Source organism: Macaca mulatta, chromosome 19 (genome assembly GCF_049350105.2).
Source record: "Macaca mulatta isolate MMU2019108-1 chromosome 19, T2T-MMU8v2.0, whole genome shotgun sequence".
NCBI classification, from domain to species: Eukaryota; Metazoa; Chordata; class Mammalia; order Primates; family Cercopithecidae; genus Macaca; species Macaca mulatta.
The window spans coordinates 58,847,931-58,869,131 of record NC_133424.1 but is presented as its reverse complement, the minus strand read 5'-3'; the positions used below and the strand labels follow the sequence as shown (position 1 = coordinate 58,869,131).

The 21,201-nt window shown below is 50.8% G+C and overlaps 1 protein-coding gene and 2 long non-coding RNA genes across 6 annotated transcripts in view; 1 reads left to right on the top strand and 2 right to left on the bottom strand.

Moving 5' to 3' along the window:
• PPP5C (protein phosphatase 5 catalytic subunit) overlaps positions 1–21,201 on the bottom strand; it is a 41,118-nt gene that overhangs the window by 18,083 nt on the left and 1,834 nt on the right. For all 4 annotated transcript variants that reach the window (XR_013408677.1, XR_013408676.1, NM_001266086.2 and 1 more), the window contains 1 exon segment: positions 16,189–16,430. Coding sequence is in view for 2 of the 4 variants with exons in the window: in NM_001266086.2 (NP_001253015.1) it covers positions 16,189–16,430 (242 nt within the window). In the remaining 2 variants the exon portion in view is untranslated.
• LOC144337210 (uncharacterized) lies at positions 2,780–14,364 on the bottom strand. Its single transcript, XR_013410010.1, has 2 exons — positions 13,208–14,364; positions 2,780–3,142 (listed from the first exon to the last, which is right to left on the bottom strand). It is a non-coding gene; the product is annotated as an uncharacterized LOC144337210 (long non-coding RNA).
• On the top strand, positions 3,091–14,778 carry LOC144337231 (uncharacterized). The gene is made up of 3 exons (XR_013410032.1): positions 3,091–3,223; positions 10,382–12,331; positions 13,440–14,778. It is a non-coding gene; the product is annotated as an uncharacterized LOC144337231 (long non-coding RNA).

The following is a 21,201-nucleotide window of genomic DNA, read 5'->3' as shown; positions in this document are numbered from 1 at the left end:
TTTATGTAGTTATGCCAGATACACCTTTAGGGAAAACTGGGATTTCTGCATTACTTCTTACAACTGCATGTGAATCCACAGTGCTAAGTAAACAAGTTGTTTCTAAAAGCATTACCTTCAGTGGGGAGTACTCATGGGTAATGATGTCTGGAGCTGGTGAAATGGTAACACAGGTTCACAATCCCGGAAGAAGCCCTGGGGGCTGCATGTATTTGGGGATTGGGAATTTTTTTGGATTTTAGTAAAGTGATTTGGTGGATGGTTGGGTGCGGTGGCTCATGCCTATAATCCCAGCACTGTGGGAGGCTGAGATGGGAGGTCACTTGAGCTCAGGAGTTCAAGACCAGCCTGGACAACATAGTGAGTCCTGTCTCTAGAAAAAAAAAAAAGTTAGCCAGGTGTGGTGGTGCATGCCTGTAGTCCCAGCTACTTTGGGGGGCAGAGGCGGAAAGATTGCTTGAGCCCAGGTAAGGCCGCAGTGAGTCATGATGGTGCCATCACACTCCAGCCTGGGTAACACAGTGAGATTCTGTCTCCAAAAATCCCAAAACAAAACAAAACAAAAAAACCCCCACGATTTGGTGTACATGCTCTATCACAGGACACCCCCAGCAGGTCCAGGGCAGTACCTAGCAATCACACGCACACACATGGCCATTTCTGCAGCAAAACCCCCAGACATGCCACTGGAGAGTAACCAAGACCACCAGCAGCTTCTTCGTAGTTCAGGTCAGGTTTTGCCACTGAATGAGTTGCCCAAACTTAGCAGAACTGTTCTTCAGAACTGCTTGGGTTTTAAAACTGAGGGTGAGGGATGATAGAGCAGCATCAAATCCCACGTGGAGCGGACCCACAGTACAAGGTGTAACAGGGCATTCTGAGTATCTCCAACATGCAGACAATGAGCTGCAGCCCAGATGGGAGCCGTGCCCGCCTGAGGCATGCAGGCAGCTGGGGGAAGTCAGGTTTCCAGGGCAGGAAATGCTGCTGCCCAGGGACAGCCTGAAGCCTGACATGATGGTTTTCACCCAAGGGGGTTAGTTTCTGGTGAATGAGTCTGGCAAGTTACACCCAGCATTCTCTGGATAGTAAGTCAGAGGAGAGAGCACCAGGGTGCACTGCCTGAGCTAAGGGTGAGTGCTGTGCCAAGAAACTCGGACCCGCTGCGCATGCCCTGCTTACGGCCTGACTCTGGGACACAGCTGCCAGCTCCTGGCTGTGCAACCTCAGTGGAGGGAACTACCCTCTGGGCCTTGGTTTCCTCACCTATAAACCAGGGATAGAGAAAGTCTCCATTGTGCAGGATAGCTGTGAAGATGAAATGAGTTATTACTGCATGAAGGTCACAACCTGGGCCATGGCGAGTGCTGGATTAAACAGCGGTTGTGACGATTCCTGTTACTTTCACAGATCCATGCTGCAGGTGTACAGGCACCAGTATCCGCTTGCAAGGCACCAGGCATTTCTAACTGACTGTGCTGGACTCTGCTGTAAGGAACCCAAAGCCACAGAACAAAAACCAGGAGATCCCAGGAAGGGTTAGGGAGCGCAGAAGGAGTCCCCAGATCTGGCCTAGGTCTGCACCCAAGTTCCAAGCATAGACAGGAAAGAAGAACACAGGTGTGTCTTCTGGAAAAGGACCCAATGAGGGGCAGATCCATCATGCGAGTCAGGGTTCTTCAGAGAGACAGAACCAGTAAGAGAGAGACACACACACGGGCCAGGCGCGGTGACTCACGCCTGTAATCCCGGCACTTTGGGAGGCCGAGGCCGGTGGATCATGAGTTCAGGAGATCGAGATCATCCTGGTTAACTTGGTGAAACCCCATCTCTACTAAAAAAACACAAAAAAATTAGCCGGGTGTGGTGGCGGGCACCTGTAGTCCCCACTACTCGGGAGGCTCAGCAGGAGAATGGCGTGAACCCAGGAGGCGGAGCTTGCAGTGAGCTGAGATCGCGCCACTGCACTCCAGTCTGGGCGACAGAGCAAGAGACACATATACAGTCATGAGCTGTATAATGACGTTTCAGTCAACAATGGCCCGCATATACGAGTTTGGCCCCAGAAGATAAACATGCTGAAATAGTCCTACTGCCTAGTGACAGCGCAGCCATAGGAGTGTCTTAGCGCAACGCCATGACTCACACAAATCCATGATGAAAACAGAAGCCAAGCAAACCACCATGGACATTTTTCTGAAAACACCACCACCTTCTCAAGGGCCTCACGCAGGTCCTTCAGGGCTATCCAGAAGGCACTGTCACCCTAGATGACAGCTCCATGCGTATGACAGCCCCAGAGGACCTTCCAGTGGGACAGGGTGTGGAGGCGGGAGACAGTGATATTGATCTCCTGACCCTGTGTAGGCTGTGTAGGCTAATGTCTGTGTTCGTGTCTTCGTTTTTAACAAAAAAGTTTAAAAAGCAGAAGAAATTTTTTTTCAACAGAAAAAAGCTTACAGAATAAAGATATAAAGAAAGTATTTTTGTACAGCTGTACATCTGTGTTTTAAGTGTTATTACAACAAAGTGAGAAAGTTTTAAAAAATTAAAAAGTTTATAAAGTAAGTTACAGTAAACTAGGTTATTATTGAAGAACCAAAACTTTTAAAAAATAAATTTTAGTAGAATCTAGTGTACAGTGTTTATGAAGCCTACAGACATATACAGTACTGTCCTAACCTTACATTCACTCGCCACTCACGCACTGACTCACCCAGAGAAATTTCCAGTCCTAGAAGCTCTATTCATGGTAAGCGCCCTCAACACGTGTACTAGATTTTATCTTTTTCTTTCTTTTTTTTTTTTTGAGACGGAATCTTGCTCTGTTGCCAGGCTGGAGTGCAACGGCTTGATCTTGGCTCACTGCAACCTCCGCCTCCCAAGTTCAAGCAATTCTCCCGACTCAGCCTCCCAAGTAGCTGGGATTACAGGCGCCCGCCACCACGCCTGGTTAATTTTTGTATTTTTAGTAGAGATGGGATTTCACCATGTTGGCCAGGCCGGTCCTGAACTCCTGAACTTGTGATCTGCCTGCCTCAGACTCCCAAAGTGCTGGGATTATAGGCATGAGCCACCGTGTCCGGCCTATTTTATCTTTTTTTTTTTTTTTTTGAGACAGAGTCTCGCTGTGTTGCCCAGGCTGGAGTGCAGGGGTGTGATCTTAGCTCACTGCAAGCTCTGCCTCCCAGGTTCATGCCATTCTCCTGCCTCAGCCTCCAGAGTAGCTGGGACTACAAGTGCTCGCCACCACGACTGGCTAATTTTTTGTATTTTTAGTAGAGACGGGGTTTCACCATGTTAGCGAGGATGGTCTTGATCTCCTGACCTTGTGATCCACCCACCTTGGCCTCCCAAAGTGCTAGGATTACAGGCATGAGCCACCGTGCCCGGCCCTATTTTATCCCCTTTCTACGTTCAGATGCACAAATACTTACCGTTGTGCTACAGCTGCCACAGCACTCAGCACAGTAACATGCTGTACAGGCGTGTAGCCTAGGAGCACTCGGCCATGCCACCTAACCTAGGTGCGTACATAGTAAGCTGTAACATCCAGGTTTGTGTAAGCACACTCTATGGTGCTCACACAATGAAATCACCTAACAACACATTTCTCAAAAAGTACCCGTTGTTAAGCAATGCATGACTGTACCTATGCATGTGGATATACACGAGAGGATGTTTATTAGAACTGCCTCACTCCACACTGTCTTACCAGTAAGTACAGAGTAGCTGCTTCATGCTCACTAGGTCCAATTAGTAAAATGCCATCAGTGTCGTGGACCAGTGTGATAGCTTGCAGAACGGAAGGGTGATCAATGTCTCCATGAAGGAATACTACCCTACCAAAAACAAGAGCAAAATAATGTCTTTTGTAGACTTGGATGGAGTTGGAGGCCGTTATTCTACGTGAAATAACTCACTAATGGAAAATCAAACACCGTATGTTCTCACTTGTAAGTGGGAGCTAAGCTATGGGTATGCAAGGCATACAGAGTGGTATAATGGAAACTGGAGACTTAGAAGGGGCAGGGTGAGAGGGGGTGAGGGGTAAAAATCTCTGTTCTGGGTGCAGTGTACGGTAGTTGGGTGATGGGTACGCTAAAATCTCAGACTTTGCCACTACACAATTCATCCATGTCACTAAAACCACATGTACCCCAAAAGCTATTAAAACAAAAAGATAACAAATTAGTAACAATTTTCATTGGCAATGTTTTAAAAAGCAAAGATCCCTGTGAGGGAAACTGTGACCCAGGGCTGAAGGACGGATATGTCCCTGAGGCAGGCAGCGAGGGTGTGGCGCTGGCCTTGCCAACTGAAAGCAAACTGCTTCTGGTGGGTCTCACAGACAGGGATGGAGAAAGGACACCTGCCACATCAGAAGCTGCACGGCAGGTCCAGGAGATGCATTCGCCCGCTCGAGCAATGAAACCTCACGGTACGGCAGCTGCAACTGAGGTCACCACCTGGTGAGCTCACGATAATCCCCTGCCATTCTCCAGGATGCAGCCGTCTTCTGCACAGGGCCGAACAGGAGAGCGGAGTGGGGATGTGGTAAAGATCTCCGCCCCTGCATCTTTCAAGTCTTTGATGGTGGCACTAATCTCTACAATCTCCAGGGATGTGCTGCTGTTTTTGATTTACAATTTTCCTAGGTAGAGGCAGCTCTATGGCTTCCATTTAGCCTTTCCCACCATAACGGCCCTTACTCCACAGCTTAGGGAACCCACGTGGGGATTTTCCGCCAGCTGCTGAGTACACTTATTCCAATTGTGCAGCTGGAATGGGGGAAATAACCACAGGAGGGGTCCAGGGACCCACTCAACCCACTCAGAGTCAGACCTGAGCTAAAACTCCATTCATCACCAGGCCCCCTATAGGCCCTTACTGGGGCCTATAGTATATAATCCGACTATAGTATATATAGTATATAATCCGACTGGGGCGCAACAGTCAGATTATTCTAATGGTGGATTTGCTTCTGTGTTCCTGACAGACATCTTGCCTTCAGCAGCTGAGTGCTGACACTTGGCCCCTGCCTCTCCCGGATCTAATTGTTCCCACTGCATGTAAGTTTTACAACTGAGTGACCGTGGTTCCCACCGTAAGGTCCAGCCTGCAGAGAGGAGCAACCAGGGATGCCAGGGCCCCCTCACAAATCTGCTTCTCAAAGTATTGGTAAAAGGTGTGTTCTCTGGACCCTCCAGTGTGGGTGAGTGGGTTTTAAGTGACAAATCCACTCAAGTATTCCAATTTCCCTAAGCCTTTGAATCCCATCCCAAGAGAGACCGGGCATCTCCAGCTCACTCCTGGTGGGCCGCCTTCTGATCCCTGTTTCAGTCAAACCGTCAGCATCTTCTCAAACTCCCCGAGCTGCACCGTTCCATGCAGAATCTGGGGAAGAGGGTTGGGGAAGATGTCGGTGTGACTCTGCAGTTCTAGCCAAGGCAGAAATACGCTGGTATAGTAATTACAAATTTTATTTCTCTCTTTCTTTCCCCTACCTGATGTAGTGGTCCTAGCACCAAGGGTATATACCTACAGTGCTGGAAGCAGGGGTAATTCCTAAGAAACCGTAACTATGTTTTTAAACCTTCTGTCAGAATTCCCAAGGGCCGGATGGGAGTGGGTTGTGCTTTCACACCATCTGGCGAAACTGGGGCTAACAGTGAATGCGGTTATATAGCCTGGTGGTAAAAATAGCCCACTAGTCCCGCACCTATGTAACTGCACCCTATCCGAATGGAAGTGATCTGAGGGGAGGCATGTGCTAGATTAGTGTGCTGCCTACGACCCAGACCCAGCACAGTGGCCAATTCCAATGTCCTTTCCAAAAGGGTGGGTATGAGAAAGAAAAATTATCTGGTGAGCCCCTTTAAATGATCAGACCCAGAGAGGCACTGGAATAAGACAGCAGTCTCATCCCACTCCTCACTTAAGAGAAGTACTCATCCCCTGAAGCCACGTGCTATGTGGACTCTAGACGGCCACGAACCAAGGACACCGTAACTCACACCCTCTAGTTCCACAATGGATGGGCAATTATTAATCAATGTTATTTTTATAAACCAATGATATTTCCTGAAAAACATCTTTTATAATCATCCTTCTTCTCATTTGTCCTTTTTTTGCTTTAAAAGCTCAAGCAGGCCAGGCATGGTGCCTCACACCTGTAATCCTAGCACTTTGGGAGGCTGAGGCAGAAGTTCAGCAGTTTGAGATCAGCCTGCGGAACACAGCAAGACCCCATCTCTACAATAAAGAAAAAAATTAGCCAGGCATGGTGGCATGCACCTGCAGTCCCAGCTACTTGGGACGCTGAGGTGGGAGGATCACTTGAGCCCAGGAATTTGAGGCTGCAGTGAGCAATGATGGTGCCACTGCACTCTAGCCTGGGTGACAGAGTGAGATTCTGTCTCTAAAAATAAACCAAAAACCCTCAAGCCTCTCCCTTGTTCTCCAGTGCTCTTCCCAAGGTAACCTGAAGTGTTTCCAGGGCTGCAATTCTCTCAACCTTGGCCCTAATAAACTCTATGTTAATTCTGCCTCAGTTTCCTCAGTTATGTCAATGTTTCCCGGCCCTGTGAGCAGGATTCAGAGGTACCCCCTCAGACACTGGGTGCCCCTGGACTCGATGCTCAGTACCAGAACAAACCCACTGTGTTCCTCCAACTCCACAGGTCTCACTGGGGGCAAAAGGGTGAGTGCTCCTGAATCTGGACCCCCTCTCTTGTCAGGTGAGGTCTAGACTTTATTTGAGTGGTTTTTTCTACCTCTCTTTTTCTAGAAGGAAGGTTTCCATCTTTGTCTACAAGCAAGGGACTGGGGTTTCAGGGGGAACAAAGGAAACTGCCTTTTCCACCGTTGCTTCACAGCAGGAGGCCCGGGTCATGGCACTGGCATTCTGGTACTGGTGGCTGCACTTCTGGGCTGAAATTACACAGCATGCTTTTTATTTTTTTATTTTTATTTTTTTTGAGACGGAGTCTTGCTCTGTCACCCAGGCTGGAGTGCAGTGGCCGGATCTCAGCTCACTGCAAGCTCCTCCTCTCAGGTTCACGCCATTCTCCTGCCTCAGCCTCCCGAGTAGCTGGGACTACAGGCGCCTGCCACCTTGCCCGGCTAGTTTTTTTTTGTATTTTTTAGTAGAGATGGGGTTTCACCGTGTTAGCCAGGATAGTCTCGATCTCCTGACCTTGTGATCCGCCCGTCTCGGCCTCCCAAAGTGCTGGAATTACAGGCTTGAGCCACCGTGCCCGGCCAACAGCATGCTTTTTAAATTGCAGCTGCTTCCAACTAAGCTGCATGAGGGTAAGTCTTGCCCCAAAGAGAAGAGAAAATAGACCCCTCTGACCCACTGGATTCTTTAGGCAACCAGAGACTTTGCAGAGGTATGGGGACGTTTTTCCATGCATGACGTGTTGGAGTCTTAAAGGGCCTCCCATTAGGAGAAGACCAGTAAGGACTCTAGCTCAGCCGGGAAGGTATGAATAAGGGACTGGTCACTCTGATACCTAAAGCACTCTGCTGTCACAAGGGTTAAGAGATTCCAAGACACATAAGAACACGATTCACAGGCCAGGCGCAGTGGCTCACGCCTGTAATCCCAGCACTCTGGAAGGCCGAGGATGGGCAGATCACAAGGTCAGGAGATCAAGACCATCCTGGCCAACATGGTGAAACCCCATCTCTACTAAAAATACAAAAATTAGCCGGGCGTGGTAGCATGCGCCTGTAGTCCCAGCTACTCGGGAGGCTAAGTCAGGAGAATTGTTTGAACCCGAGAGGCAGAGATTGCAGTGAGCTGAGATTGCGCCACTGTACTCCAGCCTAGGCGACAGAGCAGACTCCATCTCAAAAAAAAAAAAAAAAAATTATTTTACAATCAGCTACTGTCAAAAATTTGCTGCTTCTTCAAGGAAATTCACAGAAAAGACCATGACAAGTATTCTTGAATACTGGTTTCTGATAACTTTGGGGATTATACCATTGAACTAGGTAAACACTTTCAGAACTCTAACAAAAAAATGATGGTTCATGAATACAGTATCAAGTAGAACAAGAATTAATTACTTGTTCACAGGCCTGAACTGATGGAGGACTGAAATGGTTTTTACGGGTTTTGTTTGAAACAGTGCTGATTCCTCTTTTCAAAAAAATTTTTTTTTAATTTTTTGAGACAGGGTCTCACTGTTGCCCAGGCCGGAGTGCAGCATCACAATCTTGGCTCACTGCAACCTCCGCCTCCCAGGTTCAAGCAATTCTCCTCATGCCTCAGCCTCCTGAGTAGCTGAGATTACAGGCATGCACCACCAAGTCCAGTTATATTTCTTTTTTATTTTATTTTAAAACATAATAATAACTTTCTTTTAACAGAGGTAGGGTTTCACTGTGTTGCCCAGGCTGGTCTTGAATGCCTGGACTTGAGTGATTCTCCTGCCTTGGCTTTCCAAAGGGCTGGGATTACAGGCGTGAGCCACCACAACTGGCTGGGTAAAGTATATTTTGGTGAGCAAAATTGAAACATGTACCTTTCTCTCTATCTGATTTCTCTAGAATTCACAAACTATTCATGAATATATTTTATGGCAATATAGTTATTTGCATAACAAAACAATAAGAATCTGTTTCCTTTTGTAACAGGACACACTCAAAACACTGGTTATTTTACCAAGGCTTTTTGACTGGAATAGCATATTTTCAGATATTACCTGACTGCTTTCAAAGATTGGGGTTGACTTTATAAACCCAACGACCTGGAAAAAGAGTGGCCTGGTTTGTTACCTACACAGTTCCCTTACAAGGTCCCTGACCTTTCAGTAAGTAAAGAATGTTATGGACCAGGCACGGTGGCTCATGCCTGTAATTCCAGCATTTTGGGAGGTCAAGGCAGGTGGATCACAAGGTCAGGAGTTCGAGACCAGCCTGGCCAATATGGTGAAACCCCATCTCTACTAAAAATACAAAAAAAAATTAGCCGGGCGTGTTGGTGCATAACTGTAATCCCAGCTGAGGGAGGCTGAGACGGGAGAACTGCTTGAACCTGGGAGTAGAGGCTGCAGTGAGCCAAGATTGCACCACTGCACTCCAGCCTGGGTGATAGAGTGATAGAGACAGAGGGAGATTCCGAGACTCCATCTCAAAAAAAAGAACGTTACTTTGTTATTTTGCTGGTGGCTCAAGCCTGTAATCCCAGCACTTTGGGAGGCTGAGGCAGGCAGAATGCTTGAACCCAGGAGTTCGAGACCAGCCTGGGTAACATGGTGAAACCCTATTTCTACAAAAAAATAAAAAAATTAGCTGAGCTTCATGGCACATGACTGTAGTTCCAGCAACTAGGGAGGCTGAGGTAAGAGTATCGCTTGGGCCTGGAGAGTCGAGGCTGCAAGTGAGCCACGATTGTGCAACTGCACTCCAGCCTGGGTGACAGAGCAAGAACCTGTCTCAAAAAAAAAAGTCATTTTCTGACAGGCCTAGGAACCTCAAGATATTCTGGGATGTCGGGAAGGAATTCACCTAATTTGTAAGGTACAGGCAGAGTCTGATGGTGAATATTTGGCTTGGCTTTACAGCTTCAAAAGGCTTTTAAAAGTCTAATCTAGGTCAGAAGCGGTGGCTCATGCCTGTAATCCCAGCACTTTGGGAGGCCGAGGTGGGTGGATCATGTGAGGTCACGAGTTCAAGACCAGCCTGGCCAACATAGTGAAACCCTGTCTCTACTAAAAATATAAAAATTAGCTGGACGTGGTAGCACATGCCTGTAATTCCAGCTACTCAGGAGGTGAGGCAGAAAAACTGCTTGAACCCAGGAGGTGGAGGCTGCAGTAAGCCAAGATTGCACCACTGCACTCCAGCCTGGCGACAGAGCGAGACTGTTAAAAAACAAACAAAAAGGCCAGACACAGTAGCTCATGCCTGTAATCCCAGCACTCTGTGAGGCCGAGGCGGGTGGATCACCTGAGGTCAGGAGTTCAAGACCAGCCTGGCCAACGTGGTGAAACCCCGTCTCTAGTGAAAACACAAAAATTAGCCAGGTGAGTGGCTGCGCGCGGTGACTCACGCCTGTAATCCCAGCACTTTGGGAGGCTGAGGTGGGTGGATCACGAGATCAGAAGATCGAGACCATCCTGGCTATCACGGTGAAACCCCGTCTCTACTAAAAATACAAAAAATTAGCCGGGTGTGGTGGCAGGCGTCAGTAGTCCCAGCTACTCAGGAGGCTGAGGCAGGAGAATAGCATGAACCCGGGAGGTGGAGCTTGCAGTGAGCCGAGATCACACCACTGCACTCTAGCCTGGGCGACAGAGAGAGACTCCGTCTGAAAAAAAAAAAAAATTAGCCGGGTGTGTGGCAGGTGCCTGTAATCCCAGCTACTCAGGAGGCTGAAGCAGGAGAATCGCTTGAACCCAGGAGGCGGAAGTTGCAGTGAGCCGAGATTGCGCCATTGCACTCCTGCCTGGGCGACAAGAGGAAAACTACATCTCGGGGTGGGGGGAAGTCTAATCTGAAATTCCTCATTTTCCAGAAAAGCCAACTTAAAAGGAGTCTATATGGTCAGTCACTAATCCTGCTGTACTTTATGCAAATAAAGTATAACACTTATTTTGAGAATAAATTGGTCCTGCTATTATTAGTGTCTTTGGTAAAACTGGGGGACTGGAGAGAGAAAAACGATGCTTCAGTAGCACATCTGTGTTGAGATTCTAGCCCTGACCATTGTTTTTGGGTTTTTATTATTTGCCTGCAGTTTGTACTGAATCTTGAATTCTATCTTGGCTACAGTAAGTCCCCAAAGCAGAAGCTGGGTTTCATTTTCCTCATGATGGGTTCAGTTGGCTCCCTAACTGGAAAAGGCTCTTTTTTTCATTCTGGCGTATACATTCTTGTTTTCATTATAATCCTTATGTGCATTATATTTCTACTATTTAAATTACTAATCTTGTTGCTTTACTTCCAAGAAAATGAAAATCCTGGTATCCTAAAGACTAGAGATGATTCAACACACAAGACGCAGCTGTATAAATCAGTGACTTGATTCAGGTCTTCTTTTTGCCACTCTGTGAGGCCATCCTACTTCAGTTTCTGGACACTCTGAAAATTCTCACTGAGCCATCTCCTTCCCCCTCCCCCACATGGAACAGGCCTGCCCTAAAGTTAGCCTTCCTAGTGACGAGGGACACTCTGACACTCAGACTTTGATCAATGCTTTCGAGAAGAAAGATTTTGACTAAATGGGAAAAATGAGAAAGAAAATAAACTCTTCCTTGAGTAATGCAAACCCCCTTTAAATGATCGAGCCTAGAGAGGAACTGGAATGAGGGAGCAGTCATGTCCCACTCCCCACCTTGAGAAAAACTCATCCCCCGAAGCCACTGACTCTGTGGACTTGAGAGTAAGACTCCATAAACAGCTACACATCAACCTCACAACGCCATACACGGACACCATCACTTACACCCTGTAATTTAACAAGGTAGAGCCAATTACTCATCAATGTTATTTTTTAAACTAATGAGAGTTCCTGAAAAACACCCTTTGTAATCACTCCTCTCCTGATGTATCCTTTTGTCTTTAAAAGCTTGAGCTTATGTGTTCTCTAGAGCACTTCCCAAAATAACCTGAGGCTCCCAGGCTGGTCCTCAACCTCGGTCCAAATAAAATCTCTACTTATAAATTAATTTTGCCTCAGTTTCTTCCTTCAGGACAACAGGTATAAATGAAGAGATGGAGGAACATTTATGAGGGTAAAGGAATGAATAAATGAGTTATGAATTAAGAAAACTCCAGTATTACATCAACACTTTGAAAGAGGCTCAGAGTCAGAGGTGACATTGTCTCTAATCTCAATTATACCTAATGCCTGAAAGGGGGAAGCTATATATTTGCTGAGATCACGCCTGCTTTTGGAAACTGACAAGACTGAATAGAAACCTGCAAACCTGACTGGTCTCAGCCTGGGAGACATAATCATATAATGTGATGGACTAATTATTAATGACCTAATGGAGTTCTAGTAACAAACCGGCCAGTAGTACCTTTTGAGTTGTATATTCTTTGGATATAAGGGAACTGTGTTTGAAGACCACAGGTGGCCAGTGGTACTGGGAAATACAGGTTTGATATTCATCATGTCCTGTTTCCTGGCACACAACTCCTAAAATCTTTGCAATCTCCAAAGTGATGTGCCTTTTTGCATGCTCATGTGTTGACTGATGGCTAGCCACCTCTACGTAGCTTCAGGATGGGGGCTGGTCACTGGAATAATCAAAGTGGGACTGTAAGGTTGGAATGTTTCAGCGCCCCCTCCAACCTCTGGGAGGGGAGAAGGGCTGCAGGTGAAGTTGATCACCAATGGCCAATGGTATAATTAATCAAGCCTACATAATGAAACTTCCATAAAAACCCAAAAGGACTGGGTCCAGGGAGCTTCCGAATAGCTGAACACAAGGAGGTTCCTGAAGGGTGGTGCTCCAGGAGAGGGCGGGGAAGCTCTGCGCTCCATTCCACACGCCGCTCTGTGCATCTCCTCATCTGTATCCTTTGTAGCAGCCTTTATAATAAGCTGGTAAACGTGTTTCCCTGAATTCTATGAGGGAGTTCTCCTAGCAAATTAACTGAACCCAAGGAGTGGGTCACAGGAACGTTAATTAATACCCAGTCAGTCAGAATCACCGGCAAAATAAGATCTTGTGATCAGCATCAGAACTGGGGGACCAGTGGGGACTAAGTCCTCAACCTGTGGAATCTAATGCAATCTCTTAGACAGATCCTGTCAGAATTGACTCAATTAGAGAACACCCAGCTGGTGTCCACTGCAGAATTGACTGCCTGGTTGCCGGTAGGGAGAAACCCCCACTCCCTTTCGTGACCAGTGGTCACAGAAACTTTCTGTGTTAATTGTTGACTGAGAGAAAAGAAAAAACACTTTGGGGCCGGGTACCGTGGCCCATGCTTGTAATCCCCGCCCTTTGGGAGGCTAAGGAGGGCAAATTACTTAAGCCTACGAGTTTGAGACCAGCCTAGACGACACAGTGAAACCCCATCTCCACAAAAATTACAAAAATTACCTGGGCATGATGGCGCACACCTGTAGCCCCAGCTACTTGGGAGGCTGAACTGGGAGGATCACTGAACCCAAGAGGCAGAGGTTGCAGTGAGCCAAGATTTGTGCCACTGCACTCCAGCCTGGGCGACAGAGCAAGACTGCCTCAAACAAAAAACAAAGAAAGAAAAAACTCTTTGATTGTTATTTCTATATTCTCACCTCCTTTAACAGATGAGGACAGTGAGGCTGGGAAAAAAGGCACTGGGAGCCATGCAGCTGCTACCCAATCTGAGCTGGCTGTGAACCTAGGCATCCTGAGCCCAGAGCCTGCCCCTCTAGCCCCTGCACTGGTGACCTCAGACCCTCTGCCTGCAGCCCACATGTAAAACAGGGATTTTTGTATCATACGCAACACTCATCTGTACTTGTGTAAATGAAAAGTAATTTCCATAAAACAATATTTATACACATTTGCTCCAAACAATGACCCGTTTTCTTTTCTCTATTTGACGAGGACAAAAGTGCTGAAGCTATTCAACTGATTGTGGCCCAGAAACAGTTACAAGCATGGATTGGGGGTTCAAGTCTCAGCTCTGCCACTTCCCTGCTGGGTGACCCTGGAGGAGGGACATCCCCTCTCTAGGCTTCAGGCTGAATTCAGGCTGAATTCAGGTGCACAAAGGGCTCCCAGCAGTGCTGGGCCCAGAGTGAGCAGACAGCTGAGGAAACTCAGGCTAAGGGGAGCTTCCTTGCCCAAGGTCAAGGTCACGTGTTTGCTCTGCTTCCCTGGCGAGCTCCTGGTCCAGCAGGAAACTCTAGCATCTGGCAAGCAGGAGGTCTAGTCTTGGGAAGATGAACTGCCCCAGGGCACACGGAGCCTGAAGAATTGTGCAGAAGGGAGCAGGGCTGGAGGCCTGCAGGCATGTGGATGGCCTGATGACAGGTAAGCCCTCAGGCTCATGTGGGGGTCCCCAATGCTGCTGGGAGAGCCCCCATGGGGAAATGGGCCATGACAATTTAGGTGCTGGGTGTTCTGTAAAAGGCTCTGAATTCCCCACCCCCTCAACCCTCCCTGCCATCTGCCAGGCCTGGGACATAGCTCAGACGTGGCATACCCACAAGATGGCTGAAGCCAACCAGTCCAGCCTCAGGGAGTATGCGGGCTTGGGCCCTAGACTGGGCCAGAGCCTTGAAAAGAGCTCCTGCTCCTTACCCTGGGGAAAGACGCTCCTGCAGCCCCACATGCGACGAAGACCCTGCCCGAAACCTGTCCTTGGGGCTCCTCTCTTCTGCCCCACTGTCTCCCCAGGCCCCCTTCTCACCTGGAGCCCTGCCCCAACCCAACACCGACTGTCCTTCTTGGTTACTCATTACTGAGCCCTGCAGCTCGTGACCTTTACTCAACCACGTCATCACAGCCACTGCCACCCAGAGGTGGCCACTCCTCCCGTCACCATTTTCTAGATTAGGACACCAAGAGACAATGAGGGAGGGGCCTGGTCAAGAATGGCTTGAGAGCCCAAGTTGGGAAGGCCTCTGCTCTGCTGTCCCTGCTCCAACCCTTCTAGGTGTCACCCTAACCCCCCGCCACATCTCTGCCCCCATCCTAACACGTGTCCCCTAGCCCCATGTTTGGCTCAAGCCTTCACCTGGCTTGAAGTCCACCCTCCACCCCAGCGGCCAATAGCCGGTCCAGTCATCTGAGCTGGCTCCACCGACTGCAGACTCCTGATTCTCAGCCCCACACCAACTGCAGACTCATGGCTCCCAGCTCCCTGGTTGCCCCTCCCTACATGACAGAAGCAGCTCCAAGTGTGATGGCTGCAACCGAAGGAGGGAGTGAAGTGTCTGTGTGTGGCGGCAGGATAACAATCCTCTCGACACACAAGACACACAGCCCCTGCTGCACCGTCCCCACGCGCAGGACAAACACACGTCCCCATCTCAGGGAGCGAACTCTGAGGTGGGAGAGACAAGGCCCTGAGGGCCAGACCTCCTGGGTTCAAATCCCAGCTCTGCCGCTAACCAGATGGGCAGGTGACTTCACCCCTTAGGGACTCAGTTTCCTCATCCGTGCAAGGGGAGTAATCCCAGTTCCCACGTCCCAGGGTGCTGCGATGATTCAGCCAGCCTCCCTGAAGGAAGGTGCAGAGCATACCTGGTGTGAAGGTGTGCGCTCGCTCTGCAGGGCCTCACGCATCAGGATTTTCATCAGGTGGCTGAGGGCACTAGAGAATTCTCACTGTGCCCTAGGTCCCCTCCCTCATCAGCATATCACACACATCCCGCCTGCTGTCCCTGGCAGCGTTATCACCCTTCCTGTTTTTTCTTTTTTTTTTTTTTTTTTTGAGACAGGGTCTCACTGTGTCCCCCAGGCTAGAGTGCAGTGGTGAGAGCACAGCTCACTGCAGCCTTGAGCTCCTGGGCTCAAGTGATCCTCTTGCCTCAGCCTCCTGAGTAGCTGGGACTAAAGGTGTGTGCCACCACGTTTGGTTTATTTTTGTATTTTTTGTAGAGATGAGGTCTCCTCCCCATGTGGCCCAGGCTTGTCTTAAACTCCTGGGCTCAAGCAATCCTCCCACTCTGGCCTCCCAAAGTGCTGGGATTACTGTCGTGAGCCACCGCGCCCGACTTCCCTTCCTCTTTCCTTCGAAGTGCAGATCCTCATCTGCAATTATTTTGCTAACCTATTCAGCGGTGGGTTTTCTGCCTGCCCCTGAAAGACAAGCTCTACCAGAAGAAGGGAGGCTGTGTGGCTCCTGTCCAGCACCGGCACTAACAATGACAGTCACCATCAGGTGAACCATCACAGGACGCGACCCTGCGCCGGGTACTGGTCTACTCATGTGAAAAGCAGAAGCTCACTTTTCCTCACAGCTGCCCTTCAGGCTGATCCTCTCGTTCTCCTCATTTCACAGATGCGGAAAGGAAGGTGCAGAGAGGCAGGGTAACTGGCCCAGGGTCACAAAGTGTGAGATGACTGAGCAGAGCTGTGGCCTGGGCCCAGGGCCCCACAGGCACTCGCTGGCTGGCTAAGTGGTGACTAGAGGCGTGAATGGCTCCTCACACCCATCCCCGCCAGCCTGGCCCTCGGTATCCGCCTGGCTCAGGTGCCAGGCCTGGCCCACTCCCCAGCTCACCGTCTCGTAGTCTCGCAGCGCGGCCCGGAACTTGCCCAGTGCCATGTTGCTGGCAGCCCGGCGGTAATAACCCTTGATGTATTTCTTGTCCAGCTCGATGGCCCGCGTGGCATCTCCCAGTGCGTAGCCATAGCACTCGGTGCGCAGGTAGGCCAGGCTGCGGTTGCCATAGTAGATGGCGTTGCTGGGGTTCAGCTCGATGGCCTGGCTGTAGAACTTGATGGCGTTCTCATAGTCCTTGGCTGCGGAGATGCAGGAAGAGGCATGAGGCAGTGCTCCAACCCCGCGAGGACAGGCCCCGGGCTGGGTGACGCCCAGTCTCCCTGTTCACAGACGGGGAAGCTGAGGGCCACTCTGAGCCCAGAGACATCTCTGCAGCCTGCCCCTCCTGCCTGTCCCAACCACCCTAGCTCAGGGCTTGTCCTCTCGGCCACAATCTCCAGGACTGAAGAGATTCCACACACCCGCCCGCTCAACCCTCCAGCCCCAAGCTGGGCACTAGCAGCAGACCGAGGGAAGAGCACTCCAAGAGCAAGAAGAGCAGGTGCAGAGGCCCAGAGGTGGCTGAGCCTTGTCTGAGCGCCAGTGAGAGCCGGGGCAGCTGGGCACAGTGGGCAGGGGGAGGACAGATGAGACAGGGAGGCTGGTGGGACAGATCCCTGGGCCCCGAGCAGCCACAGCGAGGTCTGGACATTGATGTTCTAAGTGTGGAGTGACAGGATGTGACATCTGGCCAAGCAGAGGTCGGATTTTTATTTGAGATGAACTACAGCTGTGCCCTGCATTTACATCGTGACCTGTGGAATCCTCATGTCTCCATGGGAGTAAGGACCATCTGGTGCTCACCTCACAGACAAGCCATGGAGGTCTTGCTCAAGGTCAAATGCCCTGTCTGTACCTGCAGAGCCAGGCTTGATCCCTCCCTCATGCCCATTTGACAGGCAGGAGAGCCAAGGCTTGCACAGCCTTAGAGGCTTGTCCCCACTGGGGGCCGTGATGTACCAGGGCCATGCAGGGCTTTAGTACACAGGTCCCTTCACTGAACTCTCACAAGCCCGGGGATATGGCATTACCCTGTCTCCAAATCTGGGGACTGAAGCTCAGGGAGGAAAGGCCTGTGCTCAAGGTCACACAGCGGGTGACAAGCGGGCCTTCTGAGCCAGGCCAAGACCAAAAGGTTCCCACTTTCACGCCCCATGCCATGGTGACCTCTGGGCAGCAGTGTGGCACAGGGGCAGGCACAGAGGCAGGAGCAGGTGGCCTGGGCCCAGTCCCTAGCTCTGCCTTTTACTACCTGGGTATCCCTGGGCTACTGAGGAACCCCCTGTGGACTGGGGTTTCCTAGAGTCCTTCTACCAGCAGCCCTGAACAGAGTCCCCAGCCTCACTCCCATTTTAATGTTCTCAAGAGCACTCCGACAGTCCTTCGACCCACAGCCCTGCCCTCCCCAGACAGTGGTGCCCAGTGTTTAGGGTTGGGGCAGCTCAGAGGGGACACCAGGGCTGAGACCTGGAGGATGGGAGTCAGCTGGGTGAAGAGATGGAAGAGAGTCCCAGGCTCCATGAGTGGCTCCAGAGGAAAAGGAAGGAGGGAGGCAGAGAGAGATGGGGACTGACATTACAGAAGGGAGAAGCAACAATCTAACAACAATCCTCTTTGCCAGGCTAACTCCTGGCAATCTTTCAAATGGCTCACGTGTCCCCTCCTCCGGGAAGCCCTCCTTTACCCCCAGGCTGAGTCAGGCCCCCGACTGGGCTGCCCCAGTCCCTGGGCTCTCCTGTGCCTGCCCTGTCCACTCTCATTGTCACTGTTAAGTAATGAGTGTGTCCCTCCATAGCTGTGAGCCCCAGGAGGGCAGGGCCCGGGACTTCCCAGAAACAAGCAAGGGCAGAACCAGGCAGCCCAGATCTGACCGACCCTCCCTGGAATGCCAGAGCCTTCGAGGACTCCTTCAGGCCTCCTGGCTGTGGTCCAGAGGCCGCCTGGCCAGCACTCCTGATGGGGCAGCTGTTACTCCAGTGGCACAGGGAGGGGAGCCTGGAGTCTCAGGGCCTGCCACCCGGCTCTGCAGATCTTTAACTCGAGGCCGCAGGCAAGCAGCCTCCTCTTTCTGAGCTCTGCCTCACTGGGTGGCTGTGAGGGTTTTATGAACTTGTGTAAGAAAACTGGCTGCGGCTGGGTGCGGTGGCTCAAGCCTGTAATCCCAGCACTTTGGGAGGCTGAGATGGGCGGATCACGAGATCAGGAGATCGAGACCATCCTGGCTAACATGGTGAAACCCCGTCTCTACTAAAAAATACAAAAAACTAGCTGGGCGAGGTGGTGGGAGCCTGTAGTCCCAGCTACTCGGGAGGCTGAGGCAGGAGAAGGGCGTAAACCCGGGAGGCGGAGCTTGCAGTGAGCTGAGATCCGGCCACTGCACTCCAGCCTGGGCGACAGAGCGAGACTCCGTCTCAAAAAAAAAAAAAAAAAAGAAAACTGGCTGCAGCAAAAGAAGCGGGCAAAAGAAGTGAATGCATGAGTGACTAAATGAAGGGAAGAAGTGAAGGGAAGAGGAGGAAATGGGAGGAGCCAGTACTCCACGGGTCGACCCACATGCCATATCCTGGCCCTGTTCTATGTGCTTTACAAACAGGATCATATTTAAGCCTCAAGACATTCCCCATTTTAGATGCAAGGAAACAGAGGCCCAGAGAGGTTAAATCATTTGTCCAGGTGTCATCAACCATGTAGAGAAAGACACAGGGTTTGAACCCAGGCAGCCTGAGCTCTCAACCGTGGCCTGCTCCCTCCCCACAAGCTCTTAGACCTGGAGCCTCTTTAGGGGTTAAGCGTAAGCCCCCACCCCCGATTTTACAGAAGCAGGGCGCGGAGGCCCAGAGAGAGGGGAAGACAGTTGAGACACTTCCCTTTGACTCAGACCTGAGACGGGGGCCCGGCTCTGCCCCCAGGATTTCTGGAATAGGCCTGAACTTACAGAGCAATCAGCCACAGTTGAGGGGACAGTCCTCTGAGCCCCGGGACCTCTCTTCTCCCTGCTGGGGCCCCTCTTCTCCTCAACAGGGCCAGTATGGCTCTGGGAGGAAGCTGAACATGGGAGCCAAGCACGTGGCGAGGAAGGGGATATCCGGGCCCTGCTGCTCACACACTCTGACCTTGGGCAAGTGGTTTCACTTCTCTGAGCCTTGCTTCCTTTATAAAATAAACAGGGCCACTCCTAGCCATCTCCCAGCCTCCGGGCAGGATTAAACCCCACGGTGTAGTACCTGGCCACCACAAGGCTCAATTAAGGTGAACTGTAATTATTCTTTTTATTGCTATTCCCACAGCCCTGGAGCCTGGGGCGCTGTGCCTGCTACTGCCTGCCAGACAGCGAGGGGCCTGGGCCAGCAGGGCCGTTCTCCTCTGTAACAGCTCAGTGCCAGGCCCCTCTGGCTGCCTGCCCAGCCCCAGGACTCCTGAGAGCCTGGATCCCAGGTCCTGGGGGACAACGGGCTCCTCCCAATGGCAGCTGTGGCCCAGAATTCTGACACGGCCTGAGCAGCAACCCTCATGCAGGCTGCTCCCATCACAGGGAAGTCCAGCTTCCACCCCATCACCCAGCTGAGACTGAGCCTCATCCAGGACTCCTCCCGATCCCTCAGCTCCCAAAGCCTGGCAGTCACTTCGCTTCTTTTGCCAAGTCAGCCTCCTGAACATTTCTCAGATCCAGCCACTCCCTTCTAACCCTCCAGCCCCACCCAGCCCTGGCCTGGCCTCTCCTACCCAGGTTCCTGGCTCAGCCTCTACCTGGCCTCACAGTCTCTTCTCCTGCCCCACCAGAGGGGTGTTCCTAAAGCACAAACCTGACCGTGTCCTTTCCCTACTCAGAACCTCCCAGGGCTCCCCAGAGCCCCATCCCCCCACCACCCCACCCCAGAAAGCCCTGCCTCCTTCCCACAGCCCTGTGCAATCTGCTCCCCGCAGCTTCATCGTAACCTCCTCCAGCCTCCTACTCACGGCCTCCATGCCAGGTTCCGCTCACCTTTGGGCCTTTGCCACCTGTTTTTTTTTTTTTTTTTCTGCCTGGAGTACCGTCTACCCTCTCTCCAGGCAGCCACTCTCACTTCCTCTCTGAAACACTTCTTGAATCTATTTCTGTCCCTCCAGCCTGGTTGGCGATCACCACCCCTCACCTGTCCACTAATCTAGCCTCCTTCCTGTCTTACCCTGGAGTCCAGTCTCTGCATGGCAGCCAGGGATCTTTTCTGAATGGTAACTGAACCACGGCACCCCACTCTTGAAACATCCCATGGCATCGACCACCCTCAGGATGACACCCACATTCCCCAATCTGACTTCCAAGGTTCTACCTCTGGCCTCATCTCTCACTGGTCCTACCTCCCTCTCATGGCTCCCACCAGATCAAACTTCTCCATACTTTGCTTCTGCTCCTGCTGGAGGCCAACTCTTTTCCAGGGGTCCAGATCCTTTCCACCTCCACCTTCTCCAGGGTTTTGCTGCTGCAAGTCTCCCCTCTCACATGCAGAATCAATTCTCCATCTCTACTGGACTCTACTCTCTTCCATCCTTACAAAAAATCCATCTTCCCCTGACACTGCATGTTGTTTTTTTTTTTTTTTTCTGTCTGTTGCCCGGTCTAGAATGCAGTGACGTGATCTTGGTTCACTGCAGCCTCTGCCTCCCAGGTTCAAGCGATTCTCCTGCCTCAGCCTCCCCAGTAGCTGGGACTACAGGTGTGTGCCACCACACCCGACTAATTTTTTAGTAGAGACGACGTTCACCATGTTGGCCAGGCTGCTCTTGAACTCCTGCGCACGTTCACTTCTTACCACCCTCCCCCATTTCTCCACTCTTCTTCAGAACCAATACTCCTAACACTTAACATTTGCTCTCTCCACTCCCTCCCTTCCCATTCACTCTTCAGCGCCCTCTTGGCTGCACCAGCCCCGTCATTCCCCAACAACTGCTCCTGTCAACATCACCATCAGCATCCACGGAGCCAAAGCCAAT